Genomic DNA, 16720 nt, shown 5'->3' on the forward strand with positions numbered 1-16720 from the left:
GGACCAAGAAGCGGGAAGGGGTGGGGAAGTAGATGAGAAAGACAAGAAAGATGTGTCTCACTGCCTCCTTGCAAGCTCCCTTGCATAAACCTGAAGCTCAGGGACAGCTGAATGAGTTCATACCATGCTTCCCACCTGTGTCCTGGGACTGGTCATTAGCGAGCCAAGAAAGTGACCCCTCAGCATCCAGGTGGACAGTGAGGCTTGTGGAGGTTGCTGGACGGGGACCAGTCACCTCTGGCAGCACTAGCTAGGTCCATGTGCCCACCATCCCCTAAAATGTTGATGAATTTTTTCTGTTTGTCTGCCTGGTGAGGCTGTGGCTAGGAAGCTTCCAGAGCCCCTGGCAGGGAGTTAGCGCTGAGCATCTACTGGCTGTTGTCACTGCTGACAGGACTTTCTAAAGGCAGGAACTGGGGCCTCACTTATTGAATCCCCCACCCTCAGGGGTGGAACTGGGGCAGCTGTAGCTTTCAAAAGGCTCCCAGGGGGATTTGGCAGGGATTGGGACAGGGAAACATTTTTACCTTTCATTTCATGTCTTTATGGCTTCTTGGAATTGTTTATAGTACGAGCATTTTATATAAAAAGAGTAGTTTAAAAATACACACAAAAATCATCTCCCGGGTTTGGGAGCCGCTCAATAAAAGAGGCTGGCCCCATGGGAAAGGGGAAGCCATAGCTCCGGGGGAGGGGGATGGAGGACACCCCGGGGGGCATGGCCTCTGCTGGGAACTGCCAGAGTCAACCAGGAGTGCCAGCAGGAGAAGCTTGGCGTGTGTTGCCAAACATCCAGCATTAAAACGCTCCCCACCACAGGCCCCAGGAGGAACGAACAAAGAAACCTGCTAAAGGAAGCTGGGAGAAAAGCATCGCAGTTGGCAGACTTCTTTGGGAAGGTTCTGAGACCCTCCCCCCAGCCCCTCACACTCACCTAGGCCTGGGCACCTTCCTCCCAGGAGGTCAGAGCTTTCTTAAATCACCAGAGAGGGGGCTTGGCAGTTACTGCACAGACCAGAGTCTACACTCCCCCAAAGCCTTAGTTACCTTCCCGAAAAGAGGCGATGCTTCTTCCATTCCCCTATACGTGTTTCTTTCTGTCTGCGTGTGTGGATGTGGCTCTGAGACTGTGGTGAACAGGCCCAAGATTCCCCAGCATCCAGGGAGGACCCTGGTTCCTGATTCTCCCTCACTGCGGGGGGTGGCAACCCAACCTGTCACCCCAAGCCATGGCTCGAGCCCTGCCCCTGCTGTATCTCAGGGATTGGGACATCTTCCTTGACCAACTGTGATATAAAGCACAGAGAGGGCACCGGACAGCCACTAGTCACACAGCAATGGCCGGGCGAGCCCCGGCATCTGCTTGTGAGGCAGTGGCCCTGCTGGCCTTGTTGCCTGCCCTGACTTCCTGCCCCAGGCTCTGGCCCTGGACCTTCGGCAGGGCTCGCCCTTCTGCATGAACATTCACACGGGCTGTGTGCCATGGTGGGCCCCGGTCTTCAGAGGACCGCCGCCACTCCAGCCTCTTTTCCCTGCAGGATGTTGATCTGTCTATGGGAGAGTTCAGTAACTAGAAAGTGCTGGGCTCCCAGCAACGCTGAGCCAGAGACATGAAAGGCAGCAGCGCACGGTGCAACACGGAGCCTGCTGGGAGGTCCGTGGGGGCCAATGTGAACATCCTGTATTGGCCTCTGTGAAACCCACACCTGCTGGGCCCTGGCCCAGACAGCTGCCGCTATGCCAGACAAACACCTGGACACTCTGCCAACCCCCCTCCACGCTGCGCAAGCCATGGCTGCACAGCCCCCTCCTGTGCCTGCCTCACCCACCAGAATGCACCCCCATATCCTGGGGGTCCTAAGGCAGCTCAGACCCACTGCTCAGAGTGGAGATCTTTGAAGACAGTCTTCCCCAACTGTAGTCAGCACCATCACCACCCTAACCACATGCTAAGGGCAAGAACATAGCTTCAGAGCAGGCACTCCAAAGTTTAAAGTCCATACAAATTACCCGTGTCTTGTCAAAATGCAGATTCTGATCCCTTACATCTGGAATTATGAATTTGCATTCCTAACAATCTCCTAATGATGCTGATGCTGCGGGTTTAGAACCACATCCAAATTAGAATTACCTGGGGATCATTTCCAAAAACCCAAGTCACAGCCCAGACTAATTAAATTACACCCTTGGGATGTGGGATCCAGGCATGAGGAATGTCTGAAGCTCTCCAGGGGATTCCAGGCTAGGAAGCCACTGTCTAAGGGAGTATTTAGGAACCAGAAGGTGGACTGGCGCGGTCAAGGCACAGAGCACCTGGTGTTCATGGGACGCTGATTGAGCACCCGGATATGTCTGGTGCTGTCCCGGGTGCTGGGCACATACAAGGAATGAGACCCAGCCCCACCTTCTTGGTGCTCATGGTCATAAAAGAGGATGAATATTAAACAAGGCACCAAACCAGTAAATGGGATAACTCCACATCGGGAGAAAGCCACAAAGATAGTAAACAGTAACAAGAAACATAAAATGGGGAGGTCACCCTCAGATCTGGGGGTCAGGGAAGTCTCTCAAAGGATGTGACATTGAACTGAGACCTGAAGGCTGACAAAGGGCCAGCCTTGTAAGGAGCCAGGTGAGAGCATCTAGGCAGAGAGAGAGGCAGGTGCAGAGGCCTGGCTGTGAGAATGGAGGTGAATGGCAGAACAGCAGGGAAAGGAGGGCCTGCCTGGCAGCTTAGTCTTTACCTGGGTGGGTGGATGAGGGGCAGAGAGCCTGGCCTGTGAGAGGCTACAGCATCCAGTCTAGACCCCCTAAGGAAGAAATATGGAGGAGTCTATTCTCATAGTACCCACAGGAAGAAGAGCCCCCACCTCTGACCGCAGCATCACTCAGAAGGAGAGACCCAGGTCCCGGTTCTAACCCAAGGGATAGAGGGAAGGATGAAGGGAGGAGGGCGGGCCAGGCATGGATCTGGCACCTACCTCTGGCCGAGAGCTTCTTTGTGTTGATAATCTTGGCAGCATATTCCTGGCCGGCCAGCACCTTCACACACCTGCGCACCACTGAGAAGGCTCCCCTAGGACAGAGGAGGCAAAGAGGGTGAGCGGGGGCCCAAGGGCTCTGTTCCCAGGAGACACCACAGTTCACGCAGCTGCTCTGTGCTGGAAGGGAGCTTCCCTCAGGGCTGCTCGAGCTCGTAGGGGCTGCTAGTGGCACGCCCCGGAGACAGAGCAGGCCTGGAGACCCACGGGAACCACTGGTAGTAAATTGTTAGGAAATTGGCCTCGTGAGAGATGAGCTTTGTCCAGTCATATTAAGTTAGGCTTGACAAATTCTAAAGCACTAAAATCATGCAATGTTAGAATCACAGAATCTGCGTCCCTGGAAGGTGAACCCACTCCAGTGTTCTTGCCTGGAGAATCCCAGAGACGGAGGAGCCTGGTAGGCTGCTGTCTATGGGGTCACACAGAGTCGGACACGACTGAAGCGACTTAGCAGCAGCAGCAGCAGTAGGTCCCTGGAAGTTTTCAGTTTTTTCTTCTTTGGGTAGTTAACACAGTGACATGGTTCAAAGTTCAAAAGATACAAAAGTGTGGATAGTTAAGTGACTCCTTCCCATCCCTATATCCCAGACTCCAAGGTCCCCTGCCCAGAGGTGGCCAGAGTTACCAGAGCATCTTTCCATAGATAGCTCCCCCCTCCCCCATGCAAATACTGGACACTGCATGCTGCTCTGTACCCTCGTCTTCAGACATTTTTTTAGAGATCCTCCTATATTATCACATAAAGAATTTTCATTTAGTCATGTGGGCTGTCCTATAATTTACCTAGCCAGTCCCCTATCGACAGGCAATTAGGTTAGTCCCAGTCTATAGCTCCAGTCTATAGCTATGACAAACAGTGCTGCAATGCCTAACCTCATATATGTGCCTTAGAATTACATTTCCCATGACTTCCCTGGCGGCTCAGATGGGGGTAACCCATCTGCTTACAATGCAGGAGACCCAGGTTCCAGCCCTGGGTTGGGAAGATCCTCTGGAGAAGGAAATGGCAACCCACTCCAATACTCTTGCCTGGAAAATCCCATGGACGGAGGAGAGTGGTAGGCTACAGTCCATGGAGTTGCAAAGAGTTGGACACGACTGAGCGACTTCGCTTTCACTTTTCATGTATACAAGTGTCTGAAAATAAACTTCTAGAACAGGTATTATTTGGTCAAGGGTAGCTGTTGTTTTTCTCTGGAGAAGGAAATGCCAAGCCACTCCAGTATTCTTGCCTGGGAAATCCCATGGACAGGAGCCTGGCAGGCTACAGTCCATAGGGTCGAAAAAGAGTCAGACATGACTTAGTGACAAAACAATACAAAGGTGTTGTAGGGTACTTCTGAAAGATAACGAGAAATGATCCATCTTAGAAATGTACCAACTTTCATGCTAATATGTGAGGGGACCATTTCCCTCTGCCTTTGTCAATACAACGTGTGATCAAACTTTTATATCTTTACTAGTGAGACGTGGAGCACGGTGACTCAATGTAGATTTAATGTGGAATTCTTATATCAAGAGTGAAGCTAAGCATTTTTTTTTCATGTGTTTTTAGAGGCTCCTGGGTTTTTATCTTCAAAATATTTGTGGCTGGAAGAACTTGAAGCAAGGGCTGTGGGTTTCATAGCTCATAGGAGACATTGTTTCCATGTGGAACTTGGCCCATTTTCCACATTATTTGATTTTTCAAGAAAAACTAGAATTCTGGATATTTTAGTGACATTTCCCAAATTTTAAATACTGGTTTCTGCTGCTGCTAAGTCACTTCAGTCGTGTCTAACTCTGTGTGACCCCATAGACGGCAGCCCACCAGGCTCCCCCGTCCCTGGGATTCTCCAGGCAAGAACACTGGAGTGGGTTGCCATTTCCTTCTCCAGTGCATGAAAGTGAAAAGTGAAAGTGAAGTCTCTCAGTCGTGTCTGGCTCCTAGTGACCCCATGGACTGCAGCCTACCAGGCTCCTCCGTCCATGGAATTGTCCAGGCAAGAGTCCTGGAGTGGGGTGCCATTGCCTTCTCTGTTAAATACTGGTATCTTATTCCAAAAAATTTAGCTCCCTGTGTCACACAGGAAATTTCCAAATCTAATGCTCTGTGACAACCTAGAGGGGTCAAATGGAGTGGGAAGTTCAAGATGGAGGGGACATATGTATACCTGTGGCCTGATTCATGTTGATAGATGGCAGAAGCCAACACAATGCTGTAAAGCAATTATCCTCCAATTAAACATAAATAAATCAAAACAAACTTAAATGTAATATTTTGCCAAACAAAACTAGTTTGGGGGCTAGATCTGGCATCTAGGTGCCATGTTATACCTTCTACTACAAACATCATCTGGCGCAACCCCTTCACATCACAAAGGAGGCCCCTAAGGGGCCAGACACTGCCCATGGTCTATTATCGCCCTGCTGCTGCTGCTGCATCACTTCAGTCGTGTCCGACTCTGTGCCACAGGTGAATGGCAAGAAACAAGTCTCCTGTGCAGCCTTCTCCAGTTTTAATGTGCATATGAATTACCCAGGCATCTTGTTAAAAGCCAGATTCTGATTCCTTAAGTCTGAGGCAGAGCCCAAGACTCTGAGCTTCCCCGTAGCTCAGGGGAGAGTGCTCAAGGTCACACAGGCAGTGCTGTATTTTGAACTCAGATATTTGCAGCCCCAGATTTTTGGCTTCTCCACCTAGTGAGCCTGCCGCTTGCGGGCCTGCACACCCAGGTTCCTGACATGGCCATGCCCCACCATATCTTCCAAACTTTGATCCCCTCTCCTAAGCACACAGGCAGGTCCCAGCTACACAGATGCAGCTGATGGGAGCAGGGGCGGATGCTGGCAGGCACCGAGGAAGCCTGCAGGCTGGCAGAGATGCCCGTTCTCACAGGCCGCAGGGTGTTCTGTCACTGGCTTCGTGTCTGAGCAGCATGAAAGGAATGGGTGGGAAACTGGAGAAGGATGAGGAAGGAAGATCTGGGAGGTGGGCTAGAGGCCAGGAAATGTGACCTTGTAGGAAAGCTGGCGAAGGCCAGAACTCACGGGCACAGCTATGGACCGCTGTCCGGCTGGGGGGGGGTTCTGCCTGTCCTCCACGTGGAGGGAGCAGCCCAGTGGGGCTCCCTCCCTGAGAAGCACCCTCCCTGTGACACAGCTAGCCACAACTCCCCCGCTAGCCCAGGACCACAGCTGCTCGTCCATCCACTAGACAGAGTTCCTAAGGACCAACAGGGCCTCCATACATGTTACTATAGGAACAGAAGGTAGATTTAAGTGAACTTAGGGAGAGGGTGTCAGTCTGGGGCGTTAGAAACAGGAACAGGTACTTGAAGAAGGTGCCCACCCTACTCGGACTGGGACTTTCAGGTGCCTGCCTAGTGGGAGGCCATGATTCTCAGAAGCCCCAGAGGAGAGAGCATGTTTCAGATGGCCCCTTCTGGGAAAGATTCTGAGGATTCCAGGGAGAGGAGGGGCAGGAAAGGAAGGTTTGTCTTATTCACTGGCAGTTAGCACATGTGTGGGGCTCTGTGCAGAGGCTTAACAGACTCCACAAACCTAGGCTCTACCCCAGGAACTGAGGACCTGAGAGCCATGTGTATAAAATAAGAGAAGTCATGCTTGCTGAACTTCCTCACAACACAGCATCAAGCTTTTGTGTAAATCCCAGGTTCTAACCCAGGTGGCTCTGTGGCAAAGAATCCACCTGCCAAAGCAGGAGATGCCAAAGACGCAGGTTCAATCCCTGGGTTGAGAAGATCCCCCAGAAGAGGGAATGGCAACCCAATCCAGTGTTCTTGCCTGATCAATCCCATTGACAGAGAAGCCTGACGGGCTGCACTCCATTGGGTTTCAAAGAGCCGGACACAACTAAGCACACACGCAGGTAGAGGGAGGAGCTTACCAAAACGATTCAGAGAACACCAGCCTCGCGCACACCCAGAATGTACACTCCCGATGCACCTTCACCACTAAGCTCCTTGGCCCTCACAACAACCCTGCAAAGTTGAGATTACGATCCCCCATTTTTTCAGGGCATGAAACTGAAGCCTCAAGGGAGCAGGCATATTCCTCCCGAGGCTGTGACAAGAATCCAGGTCACTTGTCCTTGTTCTCCTGACTCCACCAAAGGCAAGACAGTGTGACCCCCAAAAGCAGGGGCTCTGGGCTCACAAAGCCCTGTGATCTGATTGTGACTGACCCCCAGCTGTGTGATACTTAACTTGGCACTTCAACTCTGTTTCCTCCTACAAAATGGGGGCAATAATAATACCTCTGTCCTGGGTTTTGGGGAAGATTAAGTCAGGCAACACACGCAAAACCCTGGGCACAGTGCCAGGGCATGCTGACCACTGATGGGGCGAGGAAATGGTCTGGGCCAGGGAGCCCATTTTCCACCTATGAGGCCTCAGGTCTTCATCCACAAGTGGAAAGGCTCCTCCCTGCCAGTTCTGGTGCTGGGGATCAGAGATGGGGGGGCAGAGGAGACTCTGTAGCAAAAATGAGAGTGTGGGCAGCAAGATTGCAGCCCTAACTTCCTCTCTTTTTAATCTTTTGTTTTAAAAAAGGCATGTTTTTGCATGCTCGTCCTGTGGGAGCAAGTGGCCACAGCCCAGCAGCTTTGGCAAAAGGAAGAGCCAGCCCACTCCTCCCACGGCCCTGAGTTGAGCAGGTGGCCAGTGGGTGGGTGGGCAGGAGCCTGGAAACAGGACAGGGCCGAAAAGGGGAGGAGGCCAGGATGGGGAGGGCAGAGTGGGAGAGAGTGACCAGGGGTCCAGGCAGGAAGGGATGAAGCCTGCATGGGAGCGCCCTGGCAGGTGGGGGATGTCCTCAGGTGGATCCTGGGTACAAAGGTTTCAGGGGCACGTGTCTGCCCACACATGTGTGTCAGCAGCTTGTCAATGCCCTCAAGTATGTGGTGACACGTGCTGTCACCCTGGGTGTGTACACGTGTTAGGAGACGGTCACAGAATGTGGGCAGGGAGGAGTGTGTGTGAGATAGACACTGGGGGGACAAAATCTCAGATCTCAGCCCTGCTGGGAGGTCTTGGGGAGGGGTCTGCCCCAGTGTGGGCCTCACAGGTTTCATGGGGATTGGTGTGGGCATGAGGCTAAAAAATATAGAGACCTTTCCACCTTCAATATTCTTTATTTCTTTGGTTGTGCAGCACGGCTCGCAGGACCTCAGTTCCCCAACCAGGGATTGAACCCAGGCCACAGCAATGAAAGCACCCAGTGCTAACCACTAGACCACCAGGGGATTCCCTCCACCTTCAATATTCTATACTAGAGCTGTCCAACAGAACTTTCTACGATGATGGAAATATTGTCCATCGTGACAGGCGCTAGCCTCCTATGGCTATAGAGCACTTGAAATCTGATTAGTAGGACTGAAGAAATGAATTTTTAATTTTATTTCATTTCAGTCATTATAAGTGGCTAGTGACCACCAGGTTGGATCATGAAGTTCTATGTGGATAAGAACTGGCAGTCCTGAAGCAGACCAACCAGAGTGCAAATTGTGGTCCAGCCGCTTACTAGCTATTTATTTAACCTCGGTAAGACTATTTTCCTCCCTTGCAAAATGTAGGTAAAGACTAGTACCCACCCTGAGCACTTGTTTCAAGGATTCAATATGAGACTAGGGTATGCAGTGGGTTTAGCCCAATCCTTGGAGTGTAGTAAATGCTCAGGAAACAACGCCTTTTATAGGCATCATTATCTCCGAAGTGATGAGAACAGCTGGCATCATCAGAAGCAAAATGGACCTTGTTTGCCAAGCTCAGGAAAGAAGCAAGCCAGGGAAGGAGGTGTGTGGGGACCATCGTGAGGGGATGGGGTGCTTCCCCAGGCCCCAGCAACCTGCCCTTGGGTGTAAGCAGGCAGGAAGGCAGCACCTGGTTCAACAGACAGACGGGAAGGGCGAGGGCACGCTGATAGTGGGTCCATCGTGGCTGAAAATGTGGGAACGTGCTAATGGGCCGTGAAAAGCAAGATTTACACTGGGAAATTGCTTTTCCGGCTGCCTGGCAGGCACGGTGTCCTGGGAGTTGCTGGCTGCCTGCCCACAGGAGGCTCATCACCCTCTCTGGCCCAAAATACCCCAAAATGCTGACTCGCAGTAATTCCAAACACCTGGGGTCCTCACTCAGCTTGGCTATCAGCTTGCTTATCCTTCCACTTGAAAGATGGACACGAGGAGCCGCAGCCCCACTTCCCCCTGGGCCATCTGTGAGAAGTATCTGCTACACAGGGATGGGAAAAGGTACCTGAGATCCAAGATCAGTTACCGCCAACTTGCCCTCAAGGCAACTTCCCCACCTTCACTCCAGAGCCCGGGGCGTGCCTATGGGTATCAGCAGACAGGGACGGACACGGCTTACGATGGCACAGTCCTGGAGCCACTCTGCACTCCTCCGGGGTCTGACTGTCAGGAGTCTCGTCAGTCTCTAGGGTCTTCCTTTCATTGGCTGCTTCCTCAAACACACCCAGGACTCCCTCATTCTGGAAAAATAAACAACCATCCTTCCCCCAAACTTGAAAAGCTGAAAAACCAGGAGCCTTTCTCTCGACCCACAAGCCTTGGCCACTTCCTTCCTCCTCCTTTCTCTGCTGCCAAACTTCCAGAGCAAGTGTCCGACATTCGCCGCCTCCTCTTCCCACCTCCCACGCTTCATGAACCCACCACAATCTGGTTCCCTCCCCCGGCTCCCTGGAGGAAAAGTTGTGCCAGGCCCACCCACCCAGTGCCCCCCACCCCCGCCCCTGCAGTCCCCAATGGGCCTGATCTGTCTAGCCTGCCGCACGACAGGTGACATTTGGCCCCAGTGGCTACCCAGTTTGAGGCCTGTCTTCCCTCTCATTTCTGGGTCACCACACTCTCCTTGGCAGCCCCCCCCCCCAACTTATTTTCACTTCTTCATCCCCCTCCCATCCCCCTCTGAACATCTCTACTCCTTCTTCTCTCTCCACCATCCTTAACTCTTCCCCTGCCATCCTTCTACCCAGGACCATGAAACTGGGATCTCTGGGGAGGCTCTGGATGTTCGTGAACATCTCTAAAATTTTAACTAAATTATTCTGTGTCTGTGCATTGTTCTGTGCAGAGGACGCATAGTTTTCATTAGCTTCACAAGGGATTCTCTGACCACCACCACCGCCCCTGCCCACCTCCCCACAACCCCGCAGAATGATGAAAGCCACTGAGTGTCACCCAAGAGTGAAATCTGCTTCTGCACAGCCATTCCTCACTTCAGAATTCTAGTCCCAAATTTCTAGCTACTCACTAGAAATACTATGTGATCGGCACCTCTTAATCAAAGTCGTTTTCTCTCTCCAAATCTCACTACTCCAGGTTAATATGCCTAAGCATTCTACCTCTCTGAGATGAGCTGGGATGAGTTCAGAAAGTTTCTGCTCAAAGGTAGACAGACCTGTTACCTGTGAGAGGATTAACTTGTAATACTTCTTGGTGGTCAATAACTCACAGTCCAGGTTAGCTGGTCTGATTACTTGGCACAGATCAAGGCCTGGGGGGATGGAACCCAGAGCAGATGGGGTTTGAATGCCTGGGGGAAGGCACAGAGCTGGGGCTGGTCGCTGGAGCAGCCCCGGCTGAGGGGCCAGAGTGTGGGCCACAGGAGGCTGCAGCAGACACTGCAGTAATATCTTGCCATTGAGGTCTACTCTCTCCCCATTCTACAGTTAAAGAAACTGAGGCCAAGACCTTGAACCCAGGAGTCTTGAATCATCATCCTTTGCTCTTTCCAATACCCTAACCTCTCAGACTCCCCTAACTTGTGGTCCACAGATGGGCATTAGGGTGGGGGATTTGTGGGAAATGATATACAACATCCTGTGAGTTGGAATGAGTGTGTGTTTTGGGGGGTGACTGTGGCTCATGTGAGATTCTCTGAGGGCTTCTAGATTCCTCAAACAGTTAAAAAGCTGGGATCAGATTTGTTCGGAAATGAAAGGAACATCCTGTTTGCATAACGTGTGTGTGCATGTGCTAAGTCACTTCAGTCATGTCCAACTCTTTGCGACCCTATGGACTGCAAAGTCTCCTCTGTCCATGGGATTCTCCAGGCAAGAATACTGGAGTGGGTTGCTATGCCCTCCTCCAGAGGATCTTCCCAACCCAGGGGTCGAACCCATGTCTCTTATGTCTCCTGCATTGGCAGGTGGGTTCTTTACCACTAGAGCCACCTGGGAAGCCCCTGTTTCCACAACACCCACCTCTATATACTTTAAGCAAATCCCTTCACTTTGTGGGGGCTTCAGTTTATCCATCTGTGAAATCAACTGTTGATTATTTGTAAGCCTTCTCTTTTTTTTTTCTTTTTAAGCAATAGTATCCTTTCTTAATAACAAACAAACACAGCTATGCAGGTCCCCAGATGGCAAACAGAGCAGAGGCAGCAGGGGCTGGGGGCTCAGAATCCCCTTTGCTTGGTTTTCTCTCTCTCTTCTCCCCAGCTCAGCATAGCAGCTCTTCTCCAAACTCCACAAACTAGCATTTGAGAGCCAGAAAATCCTAGGACCTTTTCCTGAAACCACACATCCCTCCTCCTCTCCACCCCAGCTGCTGCCGCCCACTTCCAGACTCCAAAAGATGCTGCAAGCACGCCGTGTCTTCGAGCCGTCCCGCACTCCCAGGCCTGCCCCACGCCAACCCAGCAGAAGTCTTGCTGGGGACACAGAAGGCCTGGGAACCGGAAGAGTCTGTTTGCTGCAGGGAACATTGAACCAACAGAAGTTCCAACATGTTCCTTGTTTGGGCTGTGCCTAGGTTTTCTTGAATGGGTTACAAAAAATAAAACTAAAAAATATATATCCACAGGGCTTGGTGACAGGATCATAGCAGGCAAAACAGGGGAAAATGGTGAGGGGCTGCTTTCTCCCAGCTTCAGGGAGCCTCCTGGCCTGACTCCAATCACATGTACCCCCCAAAGACTTTCAGAGAGAAAGGCTCCAAGGGGTGAAAAGCCAAGAATTGACATGGAAAGAGGCTGAAGGGCCCACATCTCATGTGTCACTGACTTGTGTGACCTCAGGCAAGCCCCTGACCCTCTCTGGACCTTATTTCCCCATCCCTAAAATAAGGGAGCACTCTTCCTTCCGATATTCATATGCAATTGAGGCTATTCTGACCCCTAAACCATCTCCCACTTCGTGCTTGTAGCAAAGCCTCTTACCAGACAAGGACAGGGATGCAGGCAAGGAGGGAAACAAGACCCAGCAGTGAGAAGAGGGCTTCTACATGTGTATCTGCTGGAACAGGGCTCAATATTTCCCAAGGCCATGTTCATCTGGGGGTAGAGGGTCAGTTCTGACAATGAGAAAGTTCTTTAGGTTGAGCTGAAATCTACCTCTCTGTTACTCTAGACATGTGGCCCTGCTCTGCCCTCCAGAGCCATACAGAGCAGTCTTGTATCATCTATGGGGCTCAAGATGTCCCTGCAGGGATAAGGGGAGGGAACCCTGAGGGGTCTCTTTTCCCTGCTGAAGTCCCCAGCTTCTTGGCCCTCTCTCACCTGATTTGGCTTCCAGACCTTGGTCACCCGACCCACCTCCCGCCTCTTCTAGACATGCTACAGGTTTTTAATATTCCTTCTAGCCCCTAGGTATCCAAAAGTTGAAGGCAAGGACTTCCTTGGTGGTCCAGTGGCTAAGACTTCATGCTTCCACTTCAGGGAGCACAGGTTCAATACCTAGTCAGGAAACTAAGATCCTGCATGCCCCATGGTGCCGCCAAAAAAAAAAAAAAAAGTTGAAAGCAACAGAGCATGCCTAAGAAGAGTAAGACCACCAACCCCCTGGAGCTGACACACTCCATCAAAAGACACACCTCAGAGACTTGGCCTGTGCTGTTCCCACTCTGAGAAACACTCTTCCACCCTCTTCCCTCTGACCGGCTCTTACTCAGCTTTCACTCCCCAATGTCACTTCCTCAGGGGAGCCTTCCCTGATTCCTCTGTCACCCCAACCAGTTGAGGTCTCTTTGTAGCTTATAACCCCATGTTTGTGCTCATAGCCTTTATCCAGTTGCATTTAAATAACAATATCTGAAGTGATTTAGTTAATGTCAGATTTCCACTAGACCGTGAGCCCCAAATGGGCAGAGATGACATAAGTCTGGCACGTGGTACCTGCTGGGCTCAGCCCGAGGCCAGGAACAGAGTCTGTGCTCAGGAAATACTTGTTGAGTGGATGCAAGGGTCACAGACTTGTTCCTCCTTTTATATGACGCTGAGACATCAAGGCCGTCAGTGTTTTCTAGCACAGAAGGTCCCACCAGCCTCACAGCCCCACCTGACATCTTGGTGGGCAGCCAAGTCCCATAGGGACCTAGATCTAGTGCCTGGGCTGGGTCTCAGCAGCCTGTGACATGGCCGGTGGTGGGGCAGAGGTTGCGCCAGGTTGGCCTGGGTTGGGAAGCTTCCTACCACACCACAGAGAGGCTCGGAAAAGACCATGACACATCAACGTGTGTGTAGGAGGGGTGGACTGTGGCCAAGGGACCAGCACACAAGAGGGAAGGATAGAGAAAAACAGGGACCAGAGAGATGCAGGGAAGTAAGACAGGGAAGGACAGAGAGAGAAAGACAGTAAGAGCAAGAGAGCGAGAGCAAGGGAGAATGAGAGAGAGATGGTGGCGGCAGGGGGGCAACCCAGAAGCCTACCAGCATCATCTTGCTCTCCCTGCACTGGGAGGTAAGGCTCTTGCTTCATGCCCTGTTGGAGCCAGTATGTCGGCACACACACATCCATATGCACCCGTGTGTGTGTGTGTGTGTGTGCACGTGTGCACTAGCAACAGGATTCAGGCACTGCGTTCCAAGGCTGTGCCCTCACCCTCTGGGAGGGCCGGGGCCCCAGACTGCAGGGATGCTGGCAGCAGTCGCCGCGCCGTGCAGGGAGGCGGGCAGGCGGGAGCGGGGCTCAGCCGTGTCAGTGTCTCAGCCTGTGTGGGGGCGGCCGCGTGGGGGCGGAGGGCTGCGGCAAGCACCAGCACATGTGCGTGCCTTCCGCTCTGGTGGCTTGGAGGAAGAGTGGGGGAAGGCTATCCCCTTCCCTTGTCCCACTTGCCCCCCAACTTCCCATCCTTAGCCGCTGGCCCCTGAACATCACCTGGCCCCCTACCCTGGCTACCGTTGCCACAGGCTCTTCCTGCGGCCTTGGGCAAACTGCGTCTCTCTGGGCATTGGCTCCACCATTGATGCTGTGAGGAGACAATGTCTATGGTCCTCCCAGCTCTGGTGTTCGGGAAGCCTGAAATTTCCCACAGGTGCCTTTCACAGACAGAGGCTAAAGAGGGTAGCAACTCTAACGGTGCTTTCCAGCATCTGCAGAAGTGCTCTGATCCCCAATTCACAGATGGTAAAGCTGAGGTACAGCAGGTACAAGGAATCTGGCGCAGTCAATTAGAGGCAGAATCATGATGGGAGGATAAGTGACAGTTCAGAGTTCCCTTACCCACAAGGGTACACCCTTCTTCCCTGGAAGTGTTCCCCAGGCAAGGCACCACGAGGGGCACCCCTTATTAGTCTTCTCTCCATATGCGCAGTGCTGGGGACCTACATGCAAGCCTGAGTGCTGCCACCAGTCCCCTGAGCCAGGTCATTTCACCTTCTCAGACCTCAGTCTGCTCATCTGTAAGATGGGTGAGTAAGTCCTCTCCCTCCCTCAGAGATGAGCTAGTGGATGGAGAAGTGCCACACTGGCCCCAAAGCGCTATAAAGGTGACAGGTTGTCAGAAGCAAAATAAAAGCACAGTCCTGTCTTTGCGGGGGATAGTGCCTCATGGCACAGGTATTTTCTCTTCTCCAGTATTACACCTAGGATCCTCCTAACAGCCCTGCCAGGAAGAGAGTGGGATTGAGAAACGCAACCTGCAGATGTCAGAGCTTGTGTCCAAGAGCGAAGGAACCTAAGCACCCAGGACCCTGGGCTTCCCCGCCTCCACCCCACCCCGAAACAGGGAGCTGCCTCTGGTCTCCAGTGTCCCCCACTGATCAGCCCAGCCTGAGCCTTGTTCATGATACAAAGCCATGGGGGCTCCAGAGCCAGCTCTTCCCTCTCCTTCGGGCAATCTTGCTGGCCCCTGCAGCCCTTCCCCCAGCTCCAACACCACCCTTGAGTCAATTTCGGATCCTTTTCTAGAGAGAAAAGACTGGGTTGTGTGTTCTCTCCAGCCTCCCTCCCTTCTCCCTCCCCTCTCAAGTAAAATCTCCTTCCCAGGCTCTCTCTGTACAGCCCAGTGATTACACAGGCTGCAGGGTAATTCTGCCTCCCTAACTAACCTCTCCTGGGACTGGGATTCAAAGCCCGGAGAATGTCAAGGGCTAGAGGAGGCATCCTCCTTCACTATCTCCTGGAATTCACCCCTTCCTCTCCCAGCTGCCCCACCCACCCCGGGTCCTGATCTTCCAGAAGGTTGGGTCTGCAGGGAGCTCTGACCCTAGCGCCCAGGCCCACTCTGAACGTGGAGCTGGGGTGCTGCAACCTGCCTCCTGCCTCCAAACAAGCCTCTGTGCTCCTAAGGTCTGCGCTTCTGTTTCCCTCTCCCATGGGAGGAAGGAGGAATGGATGGGTCAAGGAAGGAAGAAGTGAGCTAGTCTCTGGATTCCCAGAGACAGCCCCACCCCAACCCTCTAGGGAAACTGGAATCAAGTTCCTGGCTTATGTGAATGATATACTGCAGCGGGACCTCCATCCAGGAGCATCAAGAGGCCCTAGAGCATTAATTCTGACCCCAACCCCTCAACCCCTTCAGCTGGCTGCCCCCTAGGCGGGGCAGGAGCCCCTCCTCTGACATCCTCAGCCAGCCCTACCCTAGGGTCCTCGAAGGCCTGCAGTCAGGAGCCAGGCCTCACTGGGCAGGGCGCCAGGAATCCCTCAAGAGGCTCGTGTCCTCCTCCTGTCCTTCTCTGCAGCTGGGAGGCCAGGGCCCTGCAAAAGGAGGTCAAAGGCCCCCATGGCCCCTTGGAGGGCCAGCCTAGCTGCCTCTGGCAGTCATCATGCTGGTGATCTGAAGTGGGTTCCTGGAAATGGGAGCTCAGCTTCCAGGTGGTAACAGCAGTGTCCTGGCTGGCTGGGGCCTTGGGTCACCCCTTGAAGGATGGTCCCTGTAGGCATCTGCACTGCTCATCCTGACAGAAGAGGAGCCTGTCCCATCCCAGCCAGCCTGGTGGGTTAGGGGCAGGGCTCGGTCAACCCCTTCTGCCAAGCTGGGCAAACTCCTGTCAAAAAGCAAAGCCCTGGCAGGTGCCAGCCCCCATTTGAGGGCAGTGGTGATCTCAGGGTGCCACAAGCGTCACTGTGTCTTCATGAGAACCATCTCACTCCATCCTCCCAGTCCCTCTTTATCTCCAGGTTACAGGTTGTGGGAAACAGGTGCCATAGCCGGCCCAGTGTCACAGCGCTATGGGTGGTAAGGTCTGGGCCTTGTGCCCTGTGCTGGGTGCTGCCACTACCTGGTCATTTGGATTGGAGCTTCGAGTGAATCAGGAAAGCCCTGCCTCCCCAGTGATGCACCCTGGCCTTTTAAACCCAGGCATCAGAGGGGTAACGCCTCATCTCCTTTTTTTCCAATACAAGCATCTTCAGGCCCCATCCTTAGGCTTCCTGACGTCTGGCGAGTCCTGACCTTGCCCGCACTGTTTTGTAGGTTCAAGCATTTTTCTAGG

At 52.8% G+C, this 16720-nt stretch overlaps 1 protein-coding gene across 1 annotated transcript in view; it reads right to left on the bottom strand.

The window, feature by feature from the left end:
• CAMK2A (calcium/calmodulin dependent protein kinase II alpha) overlaps positions 1 to 16720 on the bottom strand; it is a 64465-nt gene that overhangs the window by 45440 nt on the left and 2305 nt on the right. The window contains exon 2 of the mRNA XM_055558572.1: positions 2982 to 3076. Within this exon, the coding sequence (XP_055414547.1) occupies positions 2982 to 3076 (95 nt within the window). The remainder of the gene's footprint in view (positions 1 to 2981; positions 3077 to 16720) is intronic.

The sequence above is a fragment of the Bubalus kerabau genome, chromosome 1 (genome assembly GCF_029407905.1).
Source record: "Bubalus kerabau isolate K-KA32 ecotype Philippines breed swamp buffalo chromosome 1, PCC_UOA_SB_1v2, whole genome shotgun sequence".
Taxonomy (NCBI): Eukaryota; Metazoa; Chordata; class Mammalia; order Artiodactyla; family Bovidae; genus Bubalus; species Bubalus kerabau.